The sequence below is a fragment of the Castor canadensis genome, chromosome 13 (assembly GCF_047511655.1).
Source record: "Castor canadensis chromosome 13, mCasCan1.hap1v2, whole genome shotgun sequence".
In the NCBI taxonomy this organism is placed as follows: Eukaryota; Metazoa; Chordata; class Mammalia; order Rodentia; family Castoridae; genus Castor; species Castor canadensis.
This window is the reverse complement of record NC_133398.1, coordinates 32,072,703-32,098,503: the sequence shown is the minus strand read 5'-3', so window position 1 is coordinate 32,098,503 and position 25,801 is coordinate 32,072,703. Positions and strand designations below refer to the sequence as shown.

Genomic DNA, 25,801 nt, shown 5'->3' with positions numbered 1-25,801 from the left:
TAACTGTCAAGAGGCATGAGAGTTATTTGGGAGTGATTTAAAAAAGTTCTAGACTTTTTTATGTGATAGTTGGTAACTTGGTAAGTTTACTAAGGTATCATGGATTTGCACACTTGAAATGGTAGAATTATATGATATATAAAATATGCCTGAGTATAGTTACCTCCTTCCCTCCCTCTCTCTCTCTCTCTCTCTATACACACACACACACACACACACACACACACACACACACACATACGCAGGTATACATGTACATATTCCATACCATTATATAACCCATACCATATACATATGCATATAAAAAGCTAGCTCACATTTTAGACCAGAAGGATGAAAATAAAGGAGAATTTTACATGATACCTCAAAGTTTAGCTTATGTTTTCCATTTTATTGCTATTCCTTATTAATTATAGGAAAAGTCATCTAAAATACTAGGTGTTTAATGCATTTGCTTTTTGATACCCCTGCTTACTTGGACATGATTAAAATTTTTGTTTTCATATATATGGGACTTATTCACTTGTTGCTTATTCACAGGAGGAACTCATCTGAATCATAAATATGGATAAGTGAATTCTAAGATACTTGAGTTAAGTAAAGGTAAAATGAAAACAATGTAGAACTTTCAAATCAATGTGTGAAACGTATACATATAGATTTCTTTCTTAATGTAGAAAGTAGTTCTCCCTAAATCCTAAAGTAGAATGTAAAGTAATTATGTATGTTATTTTATATCAGATAATTTCCATTTTAATTAAAAATAAGCTGCCAAAACTTAAGTAATTTATATATTTGTGATTAGTAAGGACATATGAAGCATATAATATTAAATTTAACTAGAAAGGGTCTTAGCTGACAAGTGTAATGTTGGCATCTTACAAAGAGAAGGAAATGTATTTTAAAGTTTCATTCTAGGAAAGGATAAGAGAGGACTTAGTAAAGAGAGAAATTAATTAAAGACATTAACATTAATTCATAATCTTAAAAAATGACAATTCAAATAGACTAGTAGTCTTTATATCACCTTTCATATCACAATCCACAAGAACTGTTGATTGGAATAACACAGAAACAGAACACATGAAAAAATAATGACTAACTGTCAAGAGCAGATACATGAAACATGTACATCATTGCTTTGATTAGAGAGTAAAGGTGCCATGGAAAATTATTTTAATCTGGAGAGTTTCATAAAAGCCCCAAATCTCCATTTCATCAACTTTCATTAAGAAGAATCAACAAAATTACTTATCTCATAATACAAGAATATATTCAGTTCAAAGTAGGACAGAGATGTTCTAATAAAGTATTTAACAATAATCTGCAGCTATCCAGCTACTCCATTCTTATACACTAAGAAAATGTATTATTGCTTTAATGTTTCATGCTTGGGTCACACACACTGGGAAGAGGGCATCCAGAGAGACAGATCATGATGTATTAACCCGAAGCGGATCATGGCTGAGTAGTCAAAGGAGAAAGGGTAAATAATGGTAAAGGAGGGAAGCCAGGGATTAGAGCCTGCAATAAATGCCATCCCCAAAGGGAGAGGCAAGGGCATAAGCAAACAAGCAGAAGCAAACAAAATTGCAAACTGGATTAGGCACAGGTAGGGGATTCTATGCAGAATGGACAATAACAAAATGTTTTATATGAACACTTTTATGGCATGACATCAATCTATTGGGTTAAGGCACTGTGCAGTGCCAAGAAATTATAATTCTATTTGCTACACCTATAAGCACAAGGGACTCCCTACCTGGTTATTTTGACTCTAAGACTATATTTATAATTAGTATATATTATTTGCCTTTCATTGGAATGATTATTAGTCTGACTTGACTGTGCCATAGGTTACCATTTTGTATTGTCTGTGTACAGACTGCACATCTAGAAGGTAGCTGATTTTTATATATGTAACCAAGGGATTTCTCAACATATGCCTCTTTCACCATACAACCTATTTCTGTTTCAGCCTGAACAGTTTTAGACGGTGCAGTCTTGCTACAGGTCTGAGAGATGGCCGTAGGAAACAACACCCAACGAAGTTATTCCATCATTCCGTGTTTCATATTTGTTGAGGTATGTGTATTTTTTAAACTTCATGTATAAGTTGAAATAATAGTAGCAGATCTTATGCTGAGAACTTGGATTATCTTATAAAATTATTTAATCTTATAATTGAGAGTCAAATTTTGATAGCACAAATATCAATAAAGATTGATAGACCATGCAAAATATTTCTTAAATAGGAAGCCATAATTAAGTAAGAATGTTTTAAAATTTCTTCTTTGGATTACAGAATAATTTTTATTATATTTATTTTGTTTTCAGTAGTGATGTAAATGTATTAACTCTCTTTAAAATCAATATTCTTTTTTCAAGAATTCAGTAAGCTAGGCATTTTACTAATTTTGTTAGTTCATAGCCTTTTGCCTTGTAGTTCAAATACAGAAAAAAAATCTTAGAATTGATCATTTCCACTAGCCATTCTTCTTCAGTGAGATATTGGGAGCTTGTGTAATGTGTGATCTCTTTTGTCATGGATTACTTTGATTTGCTCTGTGTGCCAGCAAACAGTTTCTGCAGCATCTTTTTGGCTAAACCCCTATACACTTCCCCACTGTATCTCTTCTGTAATGTTTACCTTACAGGAGACAATGACATGGAAAATTTTAGGGAATTTGGAATCATATGATGAGAAGGCTACTCTCCAGGTTATCTTAGAATAAGATGTTGATTTGCCAAAGATATTATTGTTTTTGTCTTCTAAAGGTGATAGGACATCTAAGGGATTTTTTTAATACTAAATACCAGGTTTAAAATAGGACAGAATAAAGATCTTAAAAGTAAGTGCCTAAGCTTCCTATCTGGGTCACTCATGGGACCCAGCAACGCAAGGGTCAGCTGTATCATGTTCTATGTTATGACATCTTTTGGCTGAGTGTGGGAGGAATGTGCATGTTGATGGATTTTATTATCTAGGTGAACAAGGTACTAGTGCTAACCACTACTTATAACAAAATGGACTTACAATACATGTGTTTTTCTACATAGCCTATGAATCATTTTAATAAATATTTTTATTTAAAGCTATGCCCCCTTGAAATAACCATCTCTCTACATAGTCAGATAATTTTGTTGACATTCTCATTTTTGGCCAAATATATGTGTGTTTGACTGATCTTTGAGTGTTACCTGATGGATATTCCCTGGCAAATTAATGTTACTTGATGAATTTATTCTTTGGTGATATTTGTGAGCAGGATTTTCATATTGCAGAACAGAGAGAGATAAGAGAGAAGGTTGAGACAGAAATTGAATATAAGCTAAGGTACATATAGACAATCTAAACTAAAAGTCTGAAAGGGTAAATGAACAACTCATTTCTCAACAATAAACACATACTTTTTACAGTCTGCCTTTAACTTATTGCACAATTGCAAAAATAAGACCCATCAGATCATAAGTATGCATTATGTACGTCATTGGTTCTAGTTGTTATTATTCTTGTTGAAGTCTCAATAAGGGAAAAAGCAGTCTTTTTTTTTTTTCCTGCTGCTCATACAGAAAGGATAGAAGGCATAACACTACCTTTTGAAGTGTTCTGTTTCTCTTTTGTTATAAGAAAAATACGATTTTTAAAGTAAGCTAGGGAAATTAGGGAATAAGTCATCTGTCATCATCCTTATTCTCCCAGCAGCACTTTTATTTTAAATTTTCTTAAAAACCAAACAGGAACTAAGCCTCGAAGTAAGATTTAATTTATTGCTGGATGCTGTGGTCTCTGAAGGTCTTCAGCTCTCTAATGTGTGAATGATGAGCTTGGCTGGTGAAGCTGCAAGCAGAGATAAATTAGTCCTTCTGTAGCTCACTTTGACACAAACATAAATATAAGTCTAAAGCTCTGGGAGAGGAAAGATGGTTTATTCTTTTTCTTGCTATATATTGTCATTCCTATTTTATAGGGAAGCTTAGTTCCTTCCCTCAGAAAGGGACAGGAGAAAGGAGAAGAGGAAGTGAAGTAGAATATTGTAGAAAATTCAGAGCAGAGGAGGTGAATCTCAAAGTGGCTCTCATGATTCTCATGTATTTCTTTCATCAAACATATATCATTTACCTACATTCTTCCAGGTACTACCACAAGGCTATCAGAAAATTTTGCCAAAAATAACTTGGTTAAAATGTTATTGGATCAATAAATATGCTTGCTTTTTAATTATGAAAGACCTCAAGCACAGAGAAAACAAACATCCAGATAACCACTATCAAGAACAAAGCTTACATTTGCAATATTTCCTTTTAATATTTTTTTCTGAGGAAAGTAAAATTTTGCAGGTATGGCTAAAGTCCTCCTGCAATGGACTATTTATGTGAACTATATAACTATGTACATGAAATAACTGAATGGGAAGTTAAAGGCTTCCTTCTTCTACATGATCCCCATGTATATTTTTATACTTTTCTTATACATGTATATACTAGTAAATACTATTTTAGGGATAACTTTCATAAATGATACCATATAAAACCTTCCATTTGTAACTTGCCTTTTTATTCAACACATTTCTGAGATTAACCAGATTGGCATGTCATTAATTTTAATCATTGTATTTTATTTGATTGTGTAAATATACCTACTGAGGTACAGTTTAATTCATTTGTTTTTTCTTATTTTTATACTCATAGTATTTTTATTAAAATATCCTTATTTTCACATATATGGAAGAAGCTTGACACCTAGGTGTAGAATTCCTAGGAAATAATTACATTTTCCAGTTTTTTGTTGCTATGTTATGGGAACAACATTGATATTTGTATATCAGTTTCTTTAAAGAAATTTTAGAAGTTCTATTGTTAGTTTTATGAGTGTATACTTCTTAAAATTTTTCAGATACTCATACAATGTACAATTAGTAGCAGATTTATTTGTTCTTTTCTAATTGTTATGCTTTTAATTTTTTCTTGTCTTGTTGCTTCTGTTCAGACCTCCTGTGTAATTTTGGGTGGAACATTGTTGTTAATGGTGCTGACGGAGAGGAGCTACTTCAAGTGTTTCTCCATTTAAATTATGAACACATGTGGCCATTACCCCTGTTCTCTGCCTTCTACATTAAATTGCTTCACTTGTTTCAATCCTATTTCCTTCCTTTATTAGTTATAAATTATAGACTGTATTTCTGTTCTTTAAAAAATTGGAATTAAATTTTAAGTATATATACCTGAGGTTAGTCAATGGCTCTTCCATTTTCTTAAATAAGTAAGGACTGTTCTTAGGCCTCTTTGAGCTTTTGTGTGTCATTCTTGATTTTTATATCTTCCTTAATTTTTTCAGTTAGAGCTTCTTTACATTTATCCCATGGACTGGCAACATGACTGAAGTGATAGAAAGCCTACATAGCAAGCATGAGGCCCTGAGGTCAAACCCCAGTATCTCCCAAAAAATAATAAATAAATTTACTCCATACCCATCAGTTTCCTTATTTACTATTTCTTTATTCACCTGTTTTAATTTCTTATTGAAGCTTATATTTTAGCAGTTCATTTAGCAGAGGTCTAGTAAATCATAAACATTCTTAATATTTATAAGAAGTTGACTTTATATTGGAATTAATCTGGAATGATGACCTATCTTGACATTGAATTTGAGGTTGAGAGGTTATTTTCTACTGTCAAAGTTTATCCCCTTCCCCGGCCTTTGTTACTGATGTTGAAAACCCCTCTCTCTTATTACTGTTCTCAATAGGTGATTCAGTTTTTCCTTCCAATTGCTTTTAATTCCTTTTCTTTTTCCCTGTCTCTTCAATCTCTCAGTATGAACAGGTATTGGCTATGACTTGCATCTTGAATATGAAAAATCATGCTTGTCACCAATGCTGTAAGCTGTCAGCCATCACCTGTTCAAATATCCTCTCTCGTATCTTTTACCATAACGTCTGTTTGACATATCTTGGAGCTTCTCATTCTTTCTATATGATCTTTTCACCTATTTTATTATTGTTGTTGTTAGTTAGTTTCCAGAAGTGATGTGTGTTTTTTTAAAGCTACCAATTTTTATAGTTATTTCTTGTGCTTATGGATTTATTTATTGTGTGTCTTTAATTAAATTTATTTATTTTATATTTTTCAAACTATTATATTATTTGAAATTATTAGTATTCTGATCCTCCTGTTTTTTGTGTCTGCCATCTCTTGCTCATAATGGATTGCTTTATTTTTGTGTTTTCAAGCTCAATTTTAGAAGAGCTTACTCCTGTATGATTCATCTGGGTCTTTGGTTTTCAGAGTATCACTTTAAAGGGATTTTGCACAAATGTTTTGCTTGGGCTTTTGCTTTATATTCAGAACCTAAAAACTTGCATAGTCCCAAAGTATACTTAGTGAAAGCTCTCCTTCCTTGTAGTCTTCTTGTGTCAGCAGGTGGATTGCATAGAATGTTTTTGTTTTTTTTTTCTTGGAAGTGAAAAGCAATTTTCAGGCATCTGGGCTTTTACGCAAGAGTCTCAGTTCTGACTCAAGTCCTCATACCATATCCCCAGGGACATTTAGCCCAAACACCATTGCTGGGATTTACCTGACCCCTTCTTCTACCCCAGCCTGCATTCAGTTTATTCAGTTACCACTCTGATTTTCAGCAGCTTATCTCTGAATTAAAACTTGGTTTCTTTCCCCCACGGCATTCTGTGTTTTACCCTTTTGGGGAAATTTGTATCATAACTATGCTTTTGTACTTTGGATCTCATCAAATTCCTTATAGAGCCAGGATTGTTGGCCCATTCTTAAAATTTGTGGGGGAGAATATAGGGTGAGAATTAGAAACACACGTTGCCCATAGTAGAGAAATGATGTATATTTTCTTGATGATTTTAATTATATGAGCACAGCATTTGGACTTGGTGATGTTTTGTTTACTTAGGGCAGCCAATGAGGTGAATAGATGCCAACCAACTTGTAGAATTCAAAGTTCCTGATGAAGAGCAAGCCTGTCTGGGATCCACTAAAAGGTTAAAACAATGGTAGAGAAACTGCCTGACAAAGCAGTGGGCAGCATAAAAGTACTCATCGTGGTAACAAGTCAGGAGCAGCATTGCCATGGGCAATCCTGGAATGCAACCAAAATGAGGAGTTCAGATGTCATTAGAGAGAGAACAAAGTTGGTAGATTACAAGAACACATGTAGGAGGCAATGAATGGGCTGAAAGGGAGAGGATGAACATTCGGAGGAGAGCAGAATGAATTATGAATATGATTTGTAATGGAAAAGCAGGTGATTCTGGAAAATAAGTCTTTAAATGTTGGGCATGCAGAAAAATGTCTGCTTTGTACATTTCCTGGTATCATCTGACCCTTAAATGTCCTTTGCTGGCCTGGTCAGAGCCACTTAAGGTAGAAACTCTTGACAAGAGGATAATAATGATCTTCAGGGCCAGAATATAACAACGTTTGATCACCAATGAGAAAGAAGTCCAGGATCACTAAGATTCTTAGATGGTCTGCAACAATAGTTCTAACCAGTATTTTTTAGCTTTTCACTGCTCTAGAGACAGTAAAGCAAGTTAAAAAATAGCAAATACTAAACTAGACAAAAGCTAGAGAAGTCAGTTGTAAGAGAAGGAGAAAGTTAACCTTTAAATGAACAAAAACCTTTCTCACCCTCATTTGTGTTCTTGTACTCAATAATACTATTTTTTGTCAAGATACAAGTAAACTAGGTAAAAATAAAAATAATGATCAGAAAATCAAATACTGTGTTTTTTATCTTTACTTTTTCTTTTGCCTTTCCTGCTTCCCTCCCTCCCTCTCTCTTATTCTCTCTCCCGCATTCTCCCTCTCTCTCCCTCCCTCCCTCCCTCCCTTTTTCCCTCCCTCACTCCTGTTTTCCCTATCTTTCCCCCCTCCCTCTTTCTGTCTCTCTCTCTGTACCTCTCTCCTTTCTTTCCGCCCTCCCATTCTGACTCTTTTTCTCACTTTCTCTTTCCCTACTTTTTCCTCTTTCCTTCATTTCAGCAACAACTTTCATACTTGAAGAACAACAAAAAGAGGATTTCTCTGAGGGAAAACACTCAAATTGATGAAATTGGTGACTGAAGCATCTGAAAATTAGGGTTGGGACCAGTCATGGTCTCCCGCACAACCAATACCAGGTGTATTTTTCTGAAATGCATAACCCTAAGTGTCTCCTTTGACAAATTTTCCCAAATACCAGTAGATTTCTCTCAAAGACAATTTTACTGTATTCTCTAAAAAATTATGGATAACTCACACCATCAGATCTCTTTCAAATATATTTGTGCTAACAGCAAAACTTTAAATGGAGCTTTGCTTCCATAACAGACAATATGAAGTACCAGGAGTTTGGATGTAATGAATGCAATTGTGGTTTGATGTGTACGGATGTGGCAGTTTTATCATTTTGATACTTGCCTGTTCTTGCAATTTTTATTGCCTGTTTTTGACAATTTGTTTTTCTCAACTTGAATGTACCAGGTGATTTTTATAAATCACAGTCTGACGATAAATAATATCATGAACTTCAGCAAGAACTTGATGATTCTCTAGGGCAGAAGTAAAGGAATTCCACATCATCACTTTTGGACACAACCAATACTTCCCTTGTCTCCTGTGGCTGGGGGTTTGAAAGAAGAATGTGTCTTGGCCTTCCTTTCCACTCTGCCTGCAGGTGTTTAGATTCAGCAGCAGGGACTGCCTTGTTTGTGAGACTTACATTGTGACTCTCAGGTTTTTTTTAACTTAAGTCACACTGAGAACTTTGTATTCTTTAATTAAAGAAAAAAAAAGCTTTGCTGGTTCCTGCTAAGGAGAAAGTATCAAAATCTTATCCCCGTATACAATGGCATAGAAAGAAAAATAAGGTGATGTCAAACACTCTGGGTTTGAATCTGGCTCTGTATTTATTGCTAGTATAAATAAACTAAGGTATGTTCTTTGGAGCTCAGTTGATTCATCCGTGGAAAGAAAAGAAATACAATTTCTTCATGGGTACTTTGAGGAATTGAGTTAATGCACTTAAACATTCTTACCAAATAATAACTGCTTAATAAATATTAACATAAAATGGGTCAAAAGTAATAGCACCTACACAAAAATGAGAAGAAAACCAACGATGTACACATGACACGCACACATGTGCTTTCTCTGCCCCACCCCCACCATGGTCTCCAAACTTTGACATCAGGAGAGGGACATTTGTATACTATTTTGTTATGAAACTGCAGTGCTTAAAAATATCAGTAAGATAATTTTGGCCTTATGCAGTAGAAATTTTTCTTCACATTTTTTCAGATGAAGAAGCTGAAAGATAAAGTTAATGACTATTGGCTGTGTATTCTTCTCTGTATTTCAGCTTTTTTCATCTGAGATTTTAAGTTGGTATTTTAACTTAACATAAATTCAAATTTTATTTTCTTTCATTGCATATTTTTTGGTCTCACAGTTACATTGAACTTTTTCCAGTGAAAAACAAATATAGAGTAAGGAAGTTGTTTCTGTTCAGAGGCCAGAGTTCAGACATACAGAAATCTTGAAATGTGTGCTTCCCTTTCTGCAATCTGTCCTCCTTTAAGAGCTTAAAAAATATTTTCATGTTTTGATCCAGATAAATCTCAACTATCTAGAACTCTTTGGGTAAAAGGTAATTGTGTTTAATGGAGATTTGGTTTGTCTGATTGCAATCAGAAACCCGTTTGACCTCTATAACTTTTGTTAAATAACATTCTTTTATGTGTATTGAGTGATCTCAATTACACTCTGTATAATAGACAGCCAACTTAATAACTACTCCAGTACTTTTATATCCGGCCATATAACATTTATCATTTTGACACAATTTTGTTCAGATTTCTATTAAAGTAATAATAAAACATAACTGATTAACTGAAACTCCCGTGTACTTTTTCTTTATAGGATCTCATTTTCCTCTTTGCCTCTTCAGAGGTAACCACCAAACTGAATTTGGTGCACCCAGTCTTCTAAGATTTGAACAATTTTCTGAAAATGTGTTAGCTCATTTTATGCCTAATGCATTTAAAATATTGAAAGTAATTACATTTTTAAAAATATTAACATAGCTGAACACAGATTGTGATTGCATGTTATCATAACCTTAGATGTTTAGGAGGTTGGATGAAAATATAGATTGACTCAGGCAATGTCCTGTAAATTAGTATTTTTAATTAACTTCTGCATAAACCTTACAGTCAGTATGGGAAAAATTCTGCCATAATAACAGATGGTGCCTAAATCTCAGTGGCTTAATATAATACAAGCTGATTTCTTACACTGCAAGTCCCACATCTATGACGGCAGGGTTCTGCTCAGCACAGTCTCTCAGGGACCCAGCCTGTCATATCTCCATCTCAGCATATTTTCATGGTCACTTTGGTAAAGGAAAGCAAACATGATTATTCACAGCATAGGCTTTTACAGCTTCATATTTAATCATATAGGTCACTTCCACCTACATTTTATTAGACAAAGCCACAAATCTGTGGCCATGTTCCATATCAAAGGGAATTACATCTTATGTATATATTGAAGGGAGAGAGATTCTTTACAGCCTAAATGACTGCCACAGTGTCTTCAAGTTTTTTTCTTCCTACTAAAAAATTAAGTCCCATATCATCTGGATGATAAAGGTTTTACTCAGCCATGTTCCAATTAGTAGCAATGTTTATGTGTATGTTCTGAGTTTTTTAAATTCATTAAATGATTTATGTAGTAAATGGCACTGATAGAATGAGTTCCCTTGTCATTGGTGAGTTCAAGCAAAGAATCAGCTTGCACATGGTAGGACACTGAAGAGGAGACTCTAACTTTACATGAGTGACTGGATTAGGAAACCATTAACCGACAGTGAGTGGCAGGGCTGGGATCTGAACCGAACTGCTCCTGAACTCCTGAACCTGGACTGTTAATCACGATGGTTTCCTGTTCCAGGATAATGACAGAAAATCAACCAGAATACATAAGTAAGGCGCTTCAGAGAATTTCATTATTGTTATTATTAGTTAGCTATTATTTTATTATTAGCAAGGGAGGCCAGAGGAGTATTAAAGATGGAGGCAGAGAGGGAGGAGCTCAGGATGGGATTCTAGAAGCTTTGTGGTCCCAAAAGCTCTGCAGGGTGAGGGATAGGTTCATGGGGGTGAGAGGGAGGCTGAGTCCGCCCAGAAGCCGGTCCCCATCGTAGCGCTGATGGCTGAAGTTCTCCTTTTCGCCACAAGAGGACAGCACATCGCCTCCCTACACACCTTGGACACATTTTGGGGAGGGGGGGTGTCTTCCCTTTCCCAACACTGTCTTTGCCCCATTTTTTCCAGGTGGGATCGACTGAGACTTACAGAAGAGTATAAACCTGGAAGATACTGTTTAGTGAAAGAAGTGACTCACAAGTTATATGATTCTGTTTGTATAATATGTTCAAAACAGGTCAATTCACAGCGACAGGGTTGCCAGGGGCTGGGGGAAAGAGGCTGGGGGAATGACTACTGTGGGTCCGGGTTTCTTTTGGAGGTGATGCAAATGTTCTAGAATTAAGTAATAATGATGACTGGCACAACCTTCTGAATATACTAACACCTATAAGAATTGCAAGCTATGAAGGTGCATTTTATGATATATGAATGACATCTCAATAAAAAAATAAATTAGCCAGGTGTGGTGGCACATGTCTATAATCCCAGCACTTGGGAGGCTGAGGCAGGAGAATCCCCAGTTCAAGCCCAGCCTGGACTACATAGGAAGATCCTGACTCAAAAATAAATTAATGAATTAAAAAACTAGGATTGGGTGCTGGTGGCTCACACCTGTAATCCTATCTTCCCAAGAGGCAGAGATCAGGAGGATCATGGTTCGAAGCCAGCCCAGGCAAATAGTTTGCAAGACCCTATCTTGAAAAAAACCCATCACAAAAAAGGGCTGGCAGAGTGGCTCAAGAGGTAGAGTGCCTGCCTAGCAAGCGTGAGGCCCTGAGTTCAAACTCCAGTACTGCCAAAAAAAAAAGGGAACAGATCCTACAGAGGCCACAGCCGTGATGGATTACTGGTGACCACAGCTCTGCCTGCAGAGGTTGAGCTGGGGAAGCCAGGCCAGCTCCTTCTTCTTCCCACACTGACCATCCAGCCAGCTCCTTCCCCACCTTCCCCATAGCTTATTATCCTGAAAATTGGGTCCTTGAAAATTGGGTCTTCAGATATTGGACAATGAACTCTGCCCTCTTCCCCAGCCTCTGTGTCCACAGAGCTCAACGATGTCCTAGCCAGGGCTTTGTCTGGATTGGTGATCACTTGTCCCAGGTCCAACACACAAGCCTAAAACCCAACCTTCAAAGTGACCCTAGGGCCTGGGTTGTGGCTCAGTGGTGGAGTGCTTGCCTGGCATGCCCAAGGCCCTGGGTTCCATCCCCTGCACTGCAAAAAAATTTTTTTTAAAAACCAATGAAGCTGCTTTGGTGCACTGACAGTACAGCAGAAAAGTCAATGATTCTGAAAAGGAGAAAGAGGATCTGATTTTTTCAGGCTGTGGAAGGCACCCTACAGGAGTTGACAAGTCAAAGCCATGTTCTTGGGAGAACAGGGTCGGCCAGAGGGCCAGAGGATACCAGAATGATAAGGATAGCAGGGGCAAGCCAGCCATTGCGGTGCATGTCTGTAATCCCATCAATCAGGCAGAGACAGGAAGATATTGAGTTAAAGGCCAGCCTGGGCTACATAGTAATACCCTGTGTTGAAAAAAAGAAAGGAAAGAAAGAAGGAAGGAAGGAAAAAAGGAAGGAAGGAAGGAAAGGTAAGGGAAAGGAAAAGAAAGGGAAGGAAGGAAAGAAAGAAGAAAGAGAGAGAAAGAAAGAAAGAAAGAAAGAAAGAAAGAAAGAAAGAAAGAGAAAAAGGAAGAAAGAAAGAAAAAGAAAAGGCCAGGTGCTGGTGGCTCACTCCTGTAATCCAGCTACTCAGGAGGCAGAGATCAGGAGGATCATGGTTTGAAGCCAGCCTGGGCAAATAGTGCACAAGACCCCATCTCAAAAAATACCCAACACAATAAAGGGCTGGTGGAGTGGTTCAAGGTGTAGGCCCTGAGTTCAAACCCCAGCACCACAAAAATACAAAAGAGAGAGAGAGAGAGCGAGGGAGAGAGAAAGCCCAGGCTATGCTCCTAAAAACACAGCCTTTCTTTAGCAAAAGAAAGCCATGAACCCAAAGCCATGTCCTGTGCCACCTCCTTTGGGCCCCAATCCCAGCCCCTGGAGCGAGCAGGACTTTCAACCAAGTCTCCATCTGACCCATAGCAGGGGACCCCAGAGGCTGGCCAGCTCCTTTGGTGACCCCAACCGGTTCTCTTTCAGAGGCCTTGGCCTTGCCTGGGCTGGGGAGTGGCTCTGGGCTCTGGTCCAGCTCAGGGGTGTCTCCCTGGGGTGCCCAGGATGGTGTTGTCACCTTGGGAAGCGTGAAGAACAGGCAGGGGGGCAGGCGGATTCCGGCTGGGGCCCGGAGTGAGGGTGGGGACAGGCCATGGCACTTGTCCCTCCCAGTCCAACCGCAGGCTGGCCTGAAAGTGTAGACAGATAAGGAGTCCTTCCCGCCCCTGGCCCCAGAGAGGGAGGGGTTTCCTGACAGGAAATTGTCCTCCTCCAAGCACCTCCCCCCCCAGATCCAAGCTCTCCGCAGTCCTGCCAGAAGTAGCCTGGGGCAGGACGGCAGAGGGGACAGAGGGACAGGCACAGAGGACAGAGGTGAGTGTGCTGGGGGAGTGGGGAGCATTCACACCCCCCAGCCTCTTCTGCACTGCCCGGAGTTGGCTGCACCCACGTTCTGTGATCCTCTACCTTGAACCCAGAAAGGGCATGGCAGGGGGGCAAAGAGAGAAGGTGAGGCCTGACCCCAGTGGGAGTCAGTAAGGAGAGGGAAGAACGGTGCAGGGGAGACCTTGGGGACCTTGGGGGCACAGAGAGGTGAGGAAGGAGAGTTTGAAGCCACCAGCAAAGAAGAGAGATAAGTGACATTGGGTCCAATATACTGTGAGTCCAGATGGAAAGACTGAGGCTGGGCAGGGATTGAGTGGTTGTTTTTCCTAAGAGATGGGGTCTCAGAGATGGGAGATGGCTGGATTGAGATTGACATGGGCTGGCCGATGAGAAGGTGTGTTTGGGGACCAGGACTGGACTAGAGTTATATTGGTCAGAATTGGAATTTAGGAACATGCAACTGGGAAAGACAGTTCTCAAACTAGTATAGTGGTTCACACCTGCAATCCCAGCACTTGGGAGACTGAGGCAGGAGGATTGAGAATTCCAGATCAGTCTTGGCTACATCTCCAGACCATGCCTAAGAAAAAAAGAAAATAATAAAATAATGCAGACCCTGAAAAAAAAAAAAAAGGAAACCATTAACGTTGCCTTATTGCTTTGAGAACCTGTTGTTTCAAAGATGACAGTCTCAGCAAAAACTATATATGTTTCCAGGCAGCATCATCCAGATTCTACCCTAAAATGCTTTCCTCGATCTGCCATTACTTCTTGTGAGTCTCCAGACTACCTTCTTCTCATGCTGTATGCCATTTGGTAACATGCTCTCTGTCAGTTTCCTTAAGAATTAACATTATGTTAAGAAAATTATTCCCCATAATGTTGATTGTTTACATCAATACTTTGATTCTTATCGAATTTTACACTCTATGGTGCACCAGCCCAGACCATCATACTAAGATAATAACAGACCCTGAACTGCAGGTACTATAAAAGATAGTCAGTGCAGTGTATTATTTTGCCCAGCTGACAGGTGAAGCTACTCTTTAACTGTAATGCATTATTTCATTGGATTCATCCTTCTATAAATACAGTATGAAGCAGTTTAAGTACTCATTGGTATGTGTGACTCTAGTAAAGCTCTTTGTATTTCTCCTGAATCTTCTAAAAGTACATGGAGCAAAATTTCTAAGCCAGTGCTATGCTGGGATCATCTGTCATTAAAAAATAAATAAATAAGATCACATTCTAATCTGTCTTGCATCTTATAAAATAGACTACAGTAATCATCGCTTTTAGGAGAAGAATGTTTAAAATAGCAAACAATAGTTTGGCAATATGTAGCAAAATTTTCAAGACTTTGTATTTCTCTTCAATCCCAAAAGTATACTACTAATAAATATGTCCTGCTGAAATAATCATAAATGTGACAGATGTTGCTGAAAGATGATTTATTATAAAATTGCATATAATGATGAAAAATAAAAGCCCCAATATTAAACTATAGGAGACTGATTTTTAAAATTCTTGTCCATTCATACAATAGGACATTATGCAGCCATTAAAATGATTATTATAGAAAAATATTCACTCCCATAAGGAAATAGTCAAATTAGATGGTCAAGCGAATGGGGGAGGAAATGGGTTCAAGAAATTTGTCACCTGAGTTTCCCAGGCTTCATCAGCCTTGAATATGGATGTTGGGCACAATAAAAAATGTCACTGTCTATTTCTCACTTCTGCTCACAGAGGATTTCAACAGCACCCCAGGCTTCCCTAGCTAAGCATGGATTTTCTGCCTATACTCATGAAGCAGTCTCTTGCTTTTGAGAATTAGCTGGCTTTTTCTTCATCTAACTCTGCACATTCATTTCCTCAAGCAGAGAAACCACACATAGGTGCCTCACTTTCCTACTGCTGGTGTTGCTTCCAGAAGGGATGCTCATATTGGGCCACTAGTGCTTTCTCTGAACAGAGAAGAACCTCTGCTGCTAAACCCAATGTCTGCTTTGTCTCCTGAGCATCAATGGGCTCTGTGTCTTAGTTTCTTCCTACAGCTCTTCTTTTCACAGGACTCAGACATGAATCCATGTACTTGTGGAATGACCAATATTTAAAGGCTGATGCCCCTTGTGTCTCCTACCCTCATTTTCCTTCTTCTTTCTCCGCGTAGGATAATTCATGGAAAGTGGTTTTTGTGAGCCATCAACCTCACTAACTTATCACACATGTCAGGTATGATAGAGTCATGATAGTAAATATTGCAGGCTCCAAGACAGATAACGTCTTCATGCAAATTGGGCAGCACAGATGTATAATTTGATGCTTTTATGGAAATATGTATGTGTGTTAATGAAACTACAGACCTAGAAATAAAAGATATGCACAGAAATCTATATTTTTCTCTGGGTATTAAAATTAAAAGTACCTTTTTTGCATGAACATGTATTAGTTTTTTTATCCCAAGAGTCAAGTGGCTACTTTTAAAGATCGCATTATTTATTGATGTGTGTGTTTCTAATGAAATACCAAATTCTTTATACTAAGATGGAAGTTGTATGTCTACTACAATTTGAAAGCTAATTATATTTGCAAAACTTATAAAGTCTCACATCATTTTACAAAGAACAACTAATAAAAACAGTAGTGCAGGTTGCTCTTTCTTACAAATTTATTTTTTAATTGCAATCTATGTGGTCTTCACAAATGCCAAGCCTCAGGAGGTATTAATATAAATAATCATAATCATGCTTCATCTGTTGGTCTTCCTTAGGAAGATATATTTGAGTGCTTTCAGTTTCTTTTCTATGATTGCAAATTAATATATTAAATTGTTATATGAAGGAAATGAGTGTCCTTATTTTCATTTTTAGAACCGTGTTTCTTATACATATGTGGGAAGCTATTTTTTTTCTAATCACCTCATAGCTCTGGCCAGAGTAACTACCAGTTGTTCTCAGTCTCTTTGGTGCATGTTACATCAATAATACATTTGTCCCTCCTCCTCCCTCTCTGCACTTAAAAACACTGGAAACATCTCTTCCATAGTTAATGATAAAAGCAAAGACTTGCATTGCTAAATGGGGCCAAAAGTCACTTAAGCAAATTTCTTTTGTTTTACAGAAGCTAACTGAGATTCAGAGAGATTATGTAACTTGTCCAAGATCACACAACTGGCTATAAACTGAATTCACAACCAAACCTATAACTCTTGACCCTATTATAATCAATGGCAATTTATTTATTCATTGACTGATTTTCAAAAGCAGAACTATGAAAATTGTCTCAAAATGTTTATAGCAAGAAGAATTGCCTAATGGGCACTATGGTATATCTAAATATACTTTACATGTTGTGAGGGGGAACGTTGAAGAGTAGAAGATCCCAGGGCCTACAGAGAATCTTAAACAGCTCTGAATCATGTGTGTGAAGGGGCCTGGGAAGCATCCAAAAGGAAGTAACATTTAGACCAATACTTGATGACTGGTGAGATGCTATTCAAGTGAAGGAGCAGGGGCAGATTGGCATGGACCAGAAGGAAGGGACAGATTGGCATGGACCAAACCCTAAGAAGGTACTGAGAACTTGAAGAGCTGAAAGAGATTCCAAAAGGCTGGAACTTAGAGGACAGAATGGGAAACCATGATGGAGAAGATTGGCAAGATAGAGACCAAATTGTGAAATATTTTGCAGGCCATAATATGCAGTTTATTTATCCTATAGACTTTGGGAAACCAAATCATTCCTGGATATTTTAAATTTATACCTCTTCTGGTGATAAGGGATGGCAGAAGTGGTTCTGAGAATCTGGAGCCGTGGAGAGGAAACATGAGCTCATATTTTCACTATTTACCATAGATACCGTCTCTCTCCAGACTATAGAAATATCTTTCTCAGAGAGGAACTGTTGTTCATTTTCTCTGATACATAGTAGACAGATCAGGATGTGAAAGAAACTCCATCTTATTGAAAAACTTCTAAGCATAGCTAATTGCTTTTGAACTATCACATCACCCTGTAGCATTAACTCAGGAAACTGAAAAGCACATTCTCAATGATTGGCTAGCATGGGTGTATATGGAGGTTCCTTTTGCCACCACGATATAGGTTTTCCTAAGATTTCTAACTAGCACATACAGTACAACTTTGTTTTATGTTCCCATGTCAACTCTCTTCTATTGTGCCCTGAAGTTCACTCCTTTAGCAGACCATGTGTTAATTCCTGTAGTATAATGGTGTTTTTATCATTTTTCTCCTAATGCAACATCAGTTGACTGTATAAGTGTGATTTTCTTTTCTTTCTTTTTTTTTTTTTGGTACTGGGGTTTGAACTCAGGGCTACACCTTGAGCCGTTACACCAGCCTTTTTTTGTGATGGATTTTTTGAGATAGGGTCTGGTGAGCTATTTGCCCATGCTGGCTTGGAACCACGATCCTCCTGATCTCTGCCTCCTGAGTAGCTAGGATTATGGGTGTGAGCCCCTGGGGAGCAGCAAGTGTGATTTTTCATATAAGTGAGTTTATAGAATTGGACCTGTAAAATGTTAACTTATTCCATGCACTCACATATTCTCTTTATGAACAACAGCTTAATTTGAAAAGTGGGGCACAGGAGAGAGAGGTACATCATGTGACCAAGGTAGGGGTTTTTCTCTCTGAGACGTGGTTAGACTCTGTGAGGTTCAGCTGATAATCTTTAGCTTCACTACATAGGATTTCCATACTGTAACCCAAAGACCTCCTGGGTGCTTGTTAAAAATCATGTTCTTGAACCCAACTGCTGATCTTGATCAGGAAAGAAAGGAGGGAATCTAGAGATTCGCACTTCTATAAGCTTTGCAAGTTGTTCTTTCGTCTAGTAGATTAAGAACTAAATCAATGAAGAAGCTCACTGTGGAGACAAACATCAAATAGACACAGTGTCCAGGTGCTATCAGTGCTCTGTCCACTTCCCTTGACCCATCCTGAGGGCCTTGCAAAGAGTCTGGAACAATCACACAGGATTCTCTGTCCCTGAGAGCTCCCTAGCAAGAAAGAATGCCAGTTGCCCACAGTGATAACCCACTCGTTAATGGATCTTATTAGCTTTCTTCCCTTCCCCAACCTTCATGTGATTCCTTGGGCCACTTCATACCTGAACCACTTACATCTACATCGTTCTCTCAAAATACAGAGAATATATGTGGAGTAGAAAAACTTCATTCTAACAGAATTAGCTGATGAGAATTAGAGAATGAGGGAAGCTGAAAAAATTTAAGAGATATGATTAAGATAACTTTATTAAATCTAAAAGCCAACTGTGTGCTCCACAGTGCTTTATAACTTAATTAAAACTGAGTCAATTTGGGAAGTTTTGCGTTTCATGTATGTGCTATCATTTCTGAGTGAGTACTCATCTTTCCATGAAATCTGTGTTCAACACCCTTCCCAACCAATGTATGCTATTCATTTAATATTAAATCCTGTAGGTTCCCTTGAGAACAATCCTCAGATTATCTGGGGACATATGAATCTTCTGCATGAGACTTACCTAACTTAGACGTGAATTAATTTTCTTTGATAGTAGACAAAAGAATGCTTAACCCCCAAAAATGAAAAATAAAAAGCATTTTAATGACTGATTTTCCCTCAAACCACATGTTATTTGACCTAATGACTTAGTCTGTTTGTGTTGCAATAACAGAATACCTGAGAGTTATAATTTATAAAGAACATAAGTTCATTTTCTTACGATTATTTTGTGTGGGGGATGGTACTAGGGCTTGAACTCAGAGCCAGTGATTGCTAGGCAAGAGTTCTACTACTTGAGCGATTACTGCGATTACTCCCAGTTCTGTTTTTTGGGGATTTTTTTTTTTTTTTGCTTCAGTTATTTTTCAGATAGGGTCTTGCTTTCGCCCTAGGCCAGCCTCAGACCACAATCTTCCTACCTATGCCTCCCCTGCAGCTACCAAAATCAAAGCATTAGCAAGTTTGGTGTCCATGAGGACTGCTCTATGTTTGCAAGATGATGCCTTGTTACTGTGTCCTCTGCATGGGAAGAATGCTGTGTCTTTGCATGGCAGAGGGACAGAAGGACAAGGGAACTGGAAACTGCATAAAGCCTCTTTTAATTCCATTCACAAAGAGGAGCCCTTATGGTCTACTCATCTCTTAAAGGATCCATCTTTTAATACTATCAAATTGGCCATTAAGTTCCAACACCTGAATTTTGGAGGGGACACACTCAAATAATAGCATCTAATAAGAATTTCAAACCTGAATTATTGTAAGTTTCTCTCAGCTGACTTTTCTTCAAACTCTTCTTTGTCATCTCTTAAGACAAATCACTTTGAGTCTGAAATATTGGTGTGCTTTATTTTCAGCCACAAAGGAAGCTTGCTTGATATGTTGGGGGAAGGTTTAATTTGAGGGTCTTGCAAAATAGCTACATTACCTTCAACAGGTTACTGAGCAACTGAGTCTCAGCCTTCCAATCTATAAAACGATAATAAGACCTGCTTAAAAAGGTTATTTTGAGGGTTGAGGAAAAATAGAATTTTTAATCATTAACTCCTAAGACAATCTACCTAGATGTACACACTATGAAAAGCCAGCTCTTATCAGCTCAGGAATGCCCTTGAGCTCTCTTCCCACACAGTTTTATTTATCTTACTCTGTTTATTTTTATTCAGTACCCCATCTTGATTTGAGGGAGGGTTATTTACAAGACTCTATAATCAACGAGTGCAGCTTGCAAGCACTCAAGTGAAAACTCCCTCCCTGGATTCAATCTTTTGAAGGCTGGAATAATGTCTTCTTTTTCTACCTATCACTGGTCACCTGTTTTAGAACAGTGATTTTTACAGACAACATGATTATTTTAGCTTGGATTCTTCCAGAAACAGACACTAAGATTAGAATTTGAATGCAAGTAGTTTATCTGGATGGTAATCTCAGAAAGTACCTATAGACAATAGGGAAATGGAAAAGGAGTGAAGTAACGTTGGGTACATTAGTGAGCAGGTTTGTATTGTGGAGAACTGGCATTCAATGTATTCTGGAGACTTCTGGAAGCTGCTGAAAATATGCCCCAGAGTTATCTCAACTGAAGGCAAGGAAGCTGGAGTATTTATCATATGTTGCTGTGTTGTTGTTTGGGGTTTACTCCTGGGGCATTGATTCATGGGCACTTTGATAATCCCTGCATGCAGCCAGTGCACTTCTGAACCTCATAAAACCCTCAGGCAGAAAGTCACTCTTGTAAGAAAACAGCAAGTGCCAAGGGACTTGCCAGGGTACTAGCGGCCTCTACTGTAATGCTCAATAAAATCTTAATGCACAGAATTGAACCAAATTTGCCAAGAGCTGTAAGAAATGTCACATGAACTTAACACTTCAAATCATTGATTTTCTTTATTCACCTCCTGCAGATCCATGTTTTAAACAGTATCAACTCTGTCAGTACTGAGTAGTCTGCAGGCAGTGCTACCTCCAGAGGCAGTAGTGAGGCAATAGTGAGGCAGTTTCTCTCCTAACACTATTTGGGATATCTTCCATAACCAGGGTTGTGTAACAAATGCAATAAAATTATTTTTGTGGACTTTTTGAAATCAAGCTATATGAAATCTCAGCAGAGACCCTGTGGGAAAAGACTTTGGCCCTTTGAAAACACCGTGGGCCAAAAACCTACAAAACTTGAGTTTTCATCTTCATTCTCATTTGATCTTGTAACCATGTGGTCTTGAAGAAATCACTTTGACTTTCTAGATTTCATTTTGCTCATCTGTAAAATGTGCAGACTGAACACTAAGATTTCTTCCAGATTCATCCTTAATCATCCTACAAAATAAGACAACAGGACTTATGTATGTTAAGTGGCTCAAGTAAGGATTGGGAGAAAAATTGCAGGCTTGCGCATATGTGAAATACACACATCTACTTCTGTAACATTTGTATATTGATCTGTATATTCTGCAGTTACTCTATACCACAAAAATAAGAAAAAAATTTATGGTATTGAGAATATATGCTTTCAAATTACTTTGTTTTCCTGAAAACAAATATTCGGTACCATTTACAGGTAAGAATATATTTTCCATGTTAGGTTAGACCCAGAATAGGGAAAAGAGTTTGAGAGAGATATCTTTGTTTTTCTTATGGTTGGAATAATTGAGTCCCATCTCTAAAGGTGAATTCCAGTTGAAACTTTATGTAAAAATAACCTAAGCTTGTTTCCTCAAGTGAATCAGTAGGGTTGTATTAAAGTATTTCTTATCTCTCAGTATTTAAAAAAAAAAAAAGGAAGGGCTGGTGGAGTGGTTCAAGTGGTAAAAGCACCTGCCTAGCAATCATGAAGCCCTGAGTTAAAAGCCCAGTGCTGCCTCCACACAAAAAATTTTTAAAAAGTTTGTAGTTTACTGATTTAGTCCATGTTGGTCACATTACCTAATAAATATAATCTTTTATTCTACTTGGTCCAAAGAGGTAATATGGTCTGTGATGGGTAATAGCAACCAACTCAAGTCAACTGGGGATTTGTAGGGTTCACCTACCCCATTCTCTACCCTCTCAAGGACTTTATACCATACTATGAATAAAGGAAATCAGGTATTTCAAAATAAGAATGAAATTGCACTGCAGTGGAAATGTCAAAGGGAAGAAATATTGACACTCTTTGCCAGCCTACTTCAGTCATCTTGGCTTTGACCTTGGGTCCTCTAAAGGAGTGCCTACGTTTGACTGATACTCAGTTGAAAATACAAGCTGTTATTAGCTCTGGTTTAGAGTTCCAGCCAAATTGATGGGCACTATCAATGCCAAATTGAGCTGCTGTCCCCATGCATTAAGAAAGCAAAGCCAGTCAGACCTTTTTTGTTAGGGCGCCACCACTGTGGGTACCTGTTCACATCCTTGGAGTAAAATTCCACTCCAAACTGAGCCTTCCGGGGTCTGGAAGTACTGAGTGGTACTGAAGTGCTGAAGTTTCTAAGCTTCTCAAAGAACAGCCATGTTTTCTTATTGAACTAAAAGGGATATCAAAGACCACAAAAAGACCTCTGAGTCAAATTTACCTTTGGAACCTTTGTTGTTGTTGTGCTGGGTGGGGGAACATTGTAGCATTTACAAAGGTTCTTACAATGTATCAAATATATCATACTTGAATTCACCCCCTCTACCATTCTCCCTCTCCCCATTCCTGGAATAGTTTCAACAAGTATGATTTTTCCATTTACATACATGTATACACAGGATTTGACCATATTCACCCTCCTATATCCTTTCCCCACCTCCTCCCCCCTCCCACTGGTACCAACCCCCCCAAACAGAACCTATTCCACCCTCTTGATCTCCAATTTTGTAAAAGAAAAATGAAAGGAAAAAAAATGACATTTTTGCTTGTTTAAGATAGCTACATAGGAAGTTTCCTTGTAACATTTCCATGTATATATATATATGATAACCCTAATTGGTTCATCTCTGTTTTTCTTCATTTTATCTTAGCCCTTTCTTATGGTAGTTTCAACTGGTTTGAAAATTCTGTGTTCATTCTTGGATAGAGAGTACATCAACCATATTCACCTTCTTAACTTCATTCTTTTACCTTACTTCTTTCACATGTGACCTCCCCTTAGTGTGACCTGTTTTTCATAATATTGCGATGTTTATATTAGATCTATATTCCACATATGGAGAAAATATGGTTTTTGGCCTTCTGAAACTGGCTAACTTCACTTAAGATGATGTTCTCCACTTCCATCCATGTACTTGCAAATGACAAAATTTCATTCTTCTTTGTGGCTGAATAAGATTCCATTGTATATAAATACCACATTTTCTTAATCCATTTATCAGTAGTGGGGCATCTTGACTGTTTCCATAGCTTGGCTATTGTGAATAATGCTGCAATGAACATGGGTGTGCAGGTGCCTTTATTGTAACCTGACTTACCTTCCTTCAGCTATATCCCTAAGAGTGGTATTGCTACCAAAAGACCAAAAATCATATGTTCTCCCTCATATGTGGACATTAGATCAAGGGTAAACACACCAAGGTGATTGGACCTCAATCACATGATAAAGCAAGAGCACACAGGGAGGTATGAGGATAGGTAAGACACTCAAAAAACTAGATAGCACTCGTTGCCCTCAATGCAGAGAAACTAATACAGGTTCTTTAAAGTGACAGAGGCCAATAGGAGAAGGGGACCAGGAACTAGAGAAAAGGTTAGTTCGAGAAGAATTCATTTAGAAGGTAACACACATGCACAGGAAAGCAATGCAAGTCAACTCCCTGTATAGCTATCCTTATCTCAACTAGCAAAAACCCTTGGTCCTTCCTATTATTGCTATACTCTCTCTTCAACAAAATTAGAGATAAAGGCAGAATAGTTTCTGCCTGGTAGTGAGGGGGTAAGGGGGGAGAGGGAGGGTAAGGGGAGAGAGAGGGTAGGGGGAGGGGGGAAGGTGGGAGAAATGATCCAAACATTGTATGCACATATAAATAAAAGAAAAAAAAATCCATGAAGGGGCTGGGTGTGGTGGTGCATGTCTAAATTTGCAGCTACTTAGGAAGCAGTCATAGAAGTAGGAGGATCACAGTCTGATACCAGCCCTGACCAAAAAAAAAAAAAAAAAGAGTGGTATTGCTAGAATTTAATAACTGAGGATATCTACATCAAGAACCTGTGTTTACTCAGTCAAGTCTAGCACAAATCAAGTAGTAGTGCTCAATTTCACTAGGATCTCTGAAGTTTACATTTTATTTTTTGGAGGGAAAGTTTACTTGAGTATGTGCTAGTGGTGAGAACTATGGTACTCAGCTCAAAATTGATTTTGTAACCTTTAAGGTACACATGTTTTCTATAGTTTTAAATTCCTATTGTAGGAAAAAATGTAGTCATTAATGCTTGCAAAATTCTAATATATCTACAAGGACACTTCCTAAGTTCAATGCATGTTTTTTGTTTCTTTTTGGAAGTCCTTTTCCCTATTCTGATAGGCTTACCAGCAGTGGTTTTAAGACTTCCATATGCATAAGAATTACTAGAAGGATTTAGAATGTAGATTTCCAACTCTCTTCTAAAAGACTGGATTCAAGGAAAGTAGTTGATTAGAAATCTACATTTTAAATAATTAGCTGACGTAAGCTAAATGTAGTTGGTAGATGGATCTGATTTTGAGAAAAACTATTTTAGAGACACTCATATGATAAGCTCCTTACCACAGAGAAGTCTTGCTGATGTTCGAAATTGGGTATTTCTAAGAAGTAAATCATGCATAAGTAATTCTTTGTCATCTACAGGATGGCAAGAAAATAACCAATAGCGTAAGATGCTCACCTGAAAGTCATTGTTGTTACTTTGGAGCATATATGCATTTAATATTTTTTGTATGTTCACCTTTTTTTTTTTTGATGTTCACTAAGATCACATTGACAGTCCTCTTTGATCAGGACAAATATGACCACTTAAAAGGTCTATCATGTCGTGGGCAGGCATATGACTGTAAAAATGTTCAATGTAAGATTTTATTTAACCAACATTTATTCAATTAATATTTATTGAAATTGTTCTTTGTGCTGGACACTATGCCAGGAATGGATATGATGTCATGTTTGAACTCTTCCATCAATGATATATGAGTGTCCAGTACTTCTGGGCTTGTGTGACATACATAGGCTCAGACAAAAATAAATGTTGGTAACAAAAAGTCCCTACTTAACTTAGTTTTACTTAGTTTAGGTACCATAGTCTTTCCTGTAATTCTGAGAAAAGATAGATACTATGTCACCTCATAGAGAACTGCAACTGATGGTTGGAAAAGGGTAGATAGTCATAAGAATTCTGGCAAATGTGAGCACTAAAATCTTAGTAAGCACAAGATTTATGGGATGTAAACTATTCCTCAAAAGTGGTGGGATTAAAAAAGGTTTAAAACTACTGATATGCAGCAATTTCCAAAGATACGTTCTTTAATTTTTAGGACTTTGTAAAGAGAATAGCAGAATATGTTTTTTTTTTTTTTGGTGGTACTTGGGTATGAATTCCTGGACATTATGCTC

The 25,801-nt window shown here is 37.7% G+C and overlaps 1 protein-coding gene across 5 annotated transcripts in view; it reads left to right on the top strand.

The window, feature by feature from the left end:
• Plppr1 (phospholipid phosphatase related 1) overlaps nt 1-25,801 on the top strand; it is a 275,350-nt gene that overhangs the window by 148,268 nt on the left and 101,281 nt on the right. For all 5 annotated transcript variants that reach the window (XM_020179229.2, XM_074051360.1, XM_074051358.1 and 2 more), the window contains one exon: nt 1,979-2,085. In XM_020179229.2, coding sequence (XP_020034818.1) covers nt 2,023-2,085 — 63 coding nt within the window. In that variant the 5' untranslated portion in view covers nt 1,979-2,022. The remainder of the gene's footprint in view (nt 1-1,978; nt 2,086-25,801) is intronic.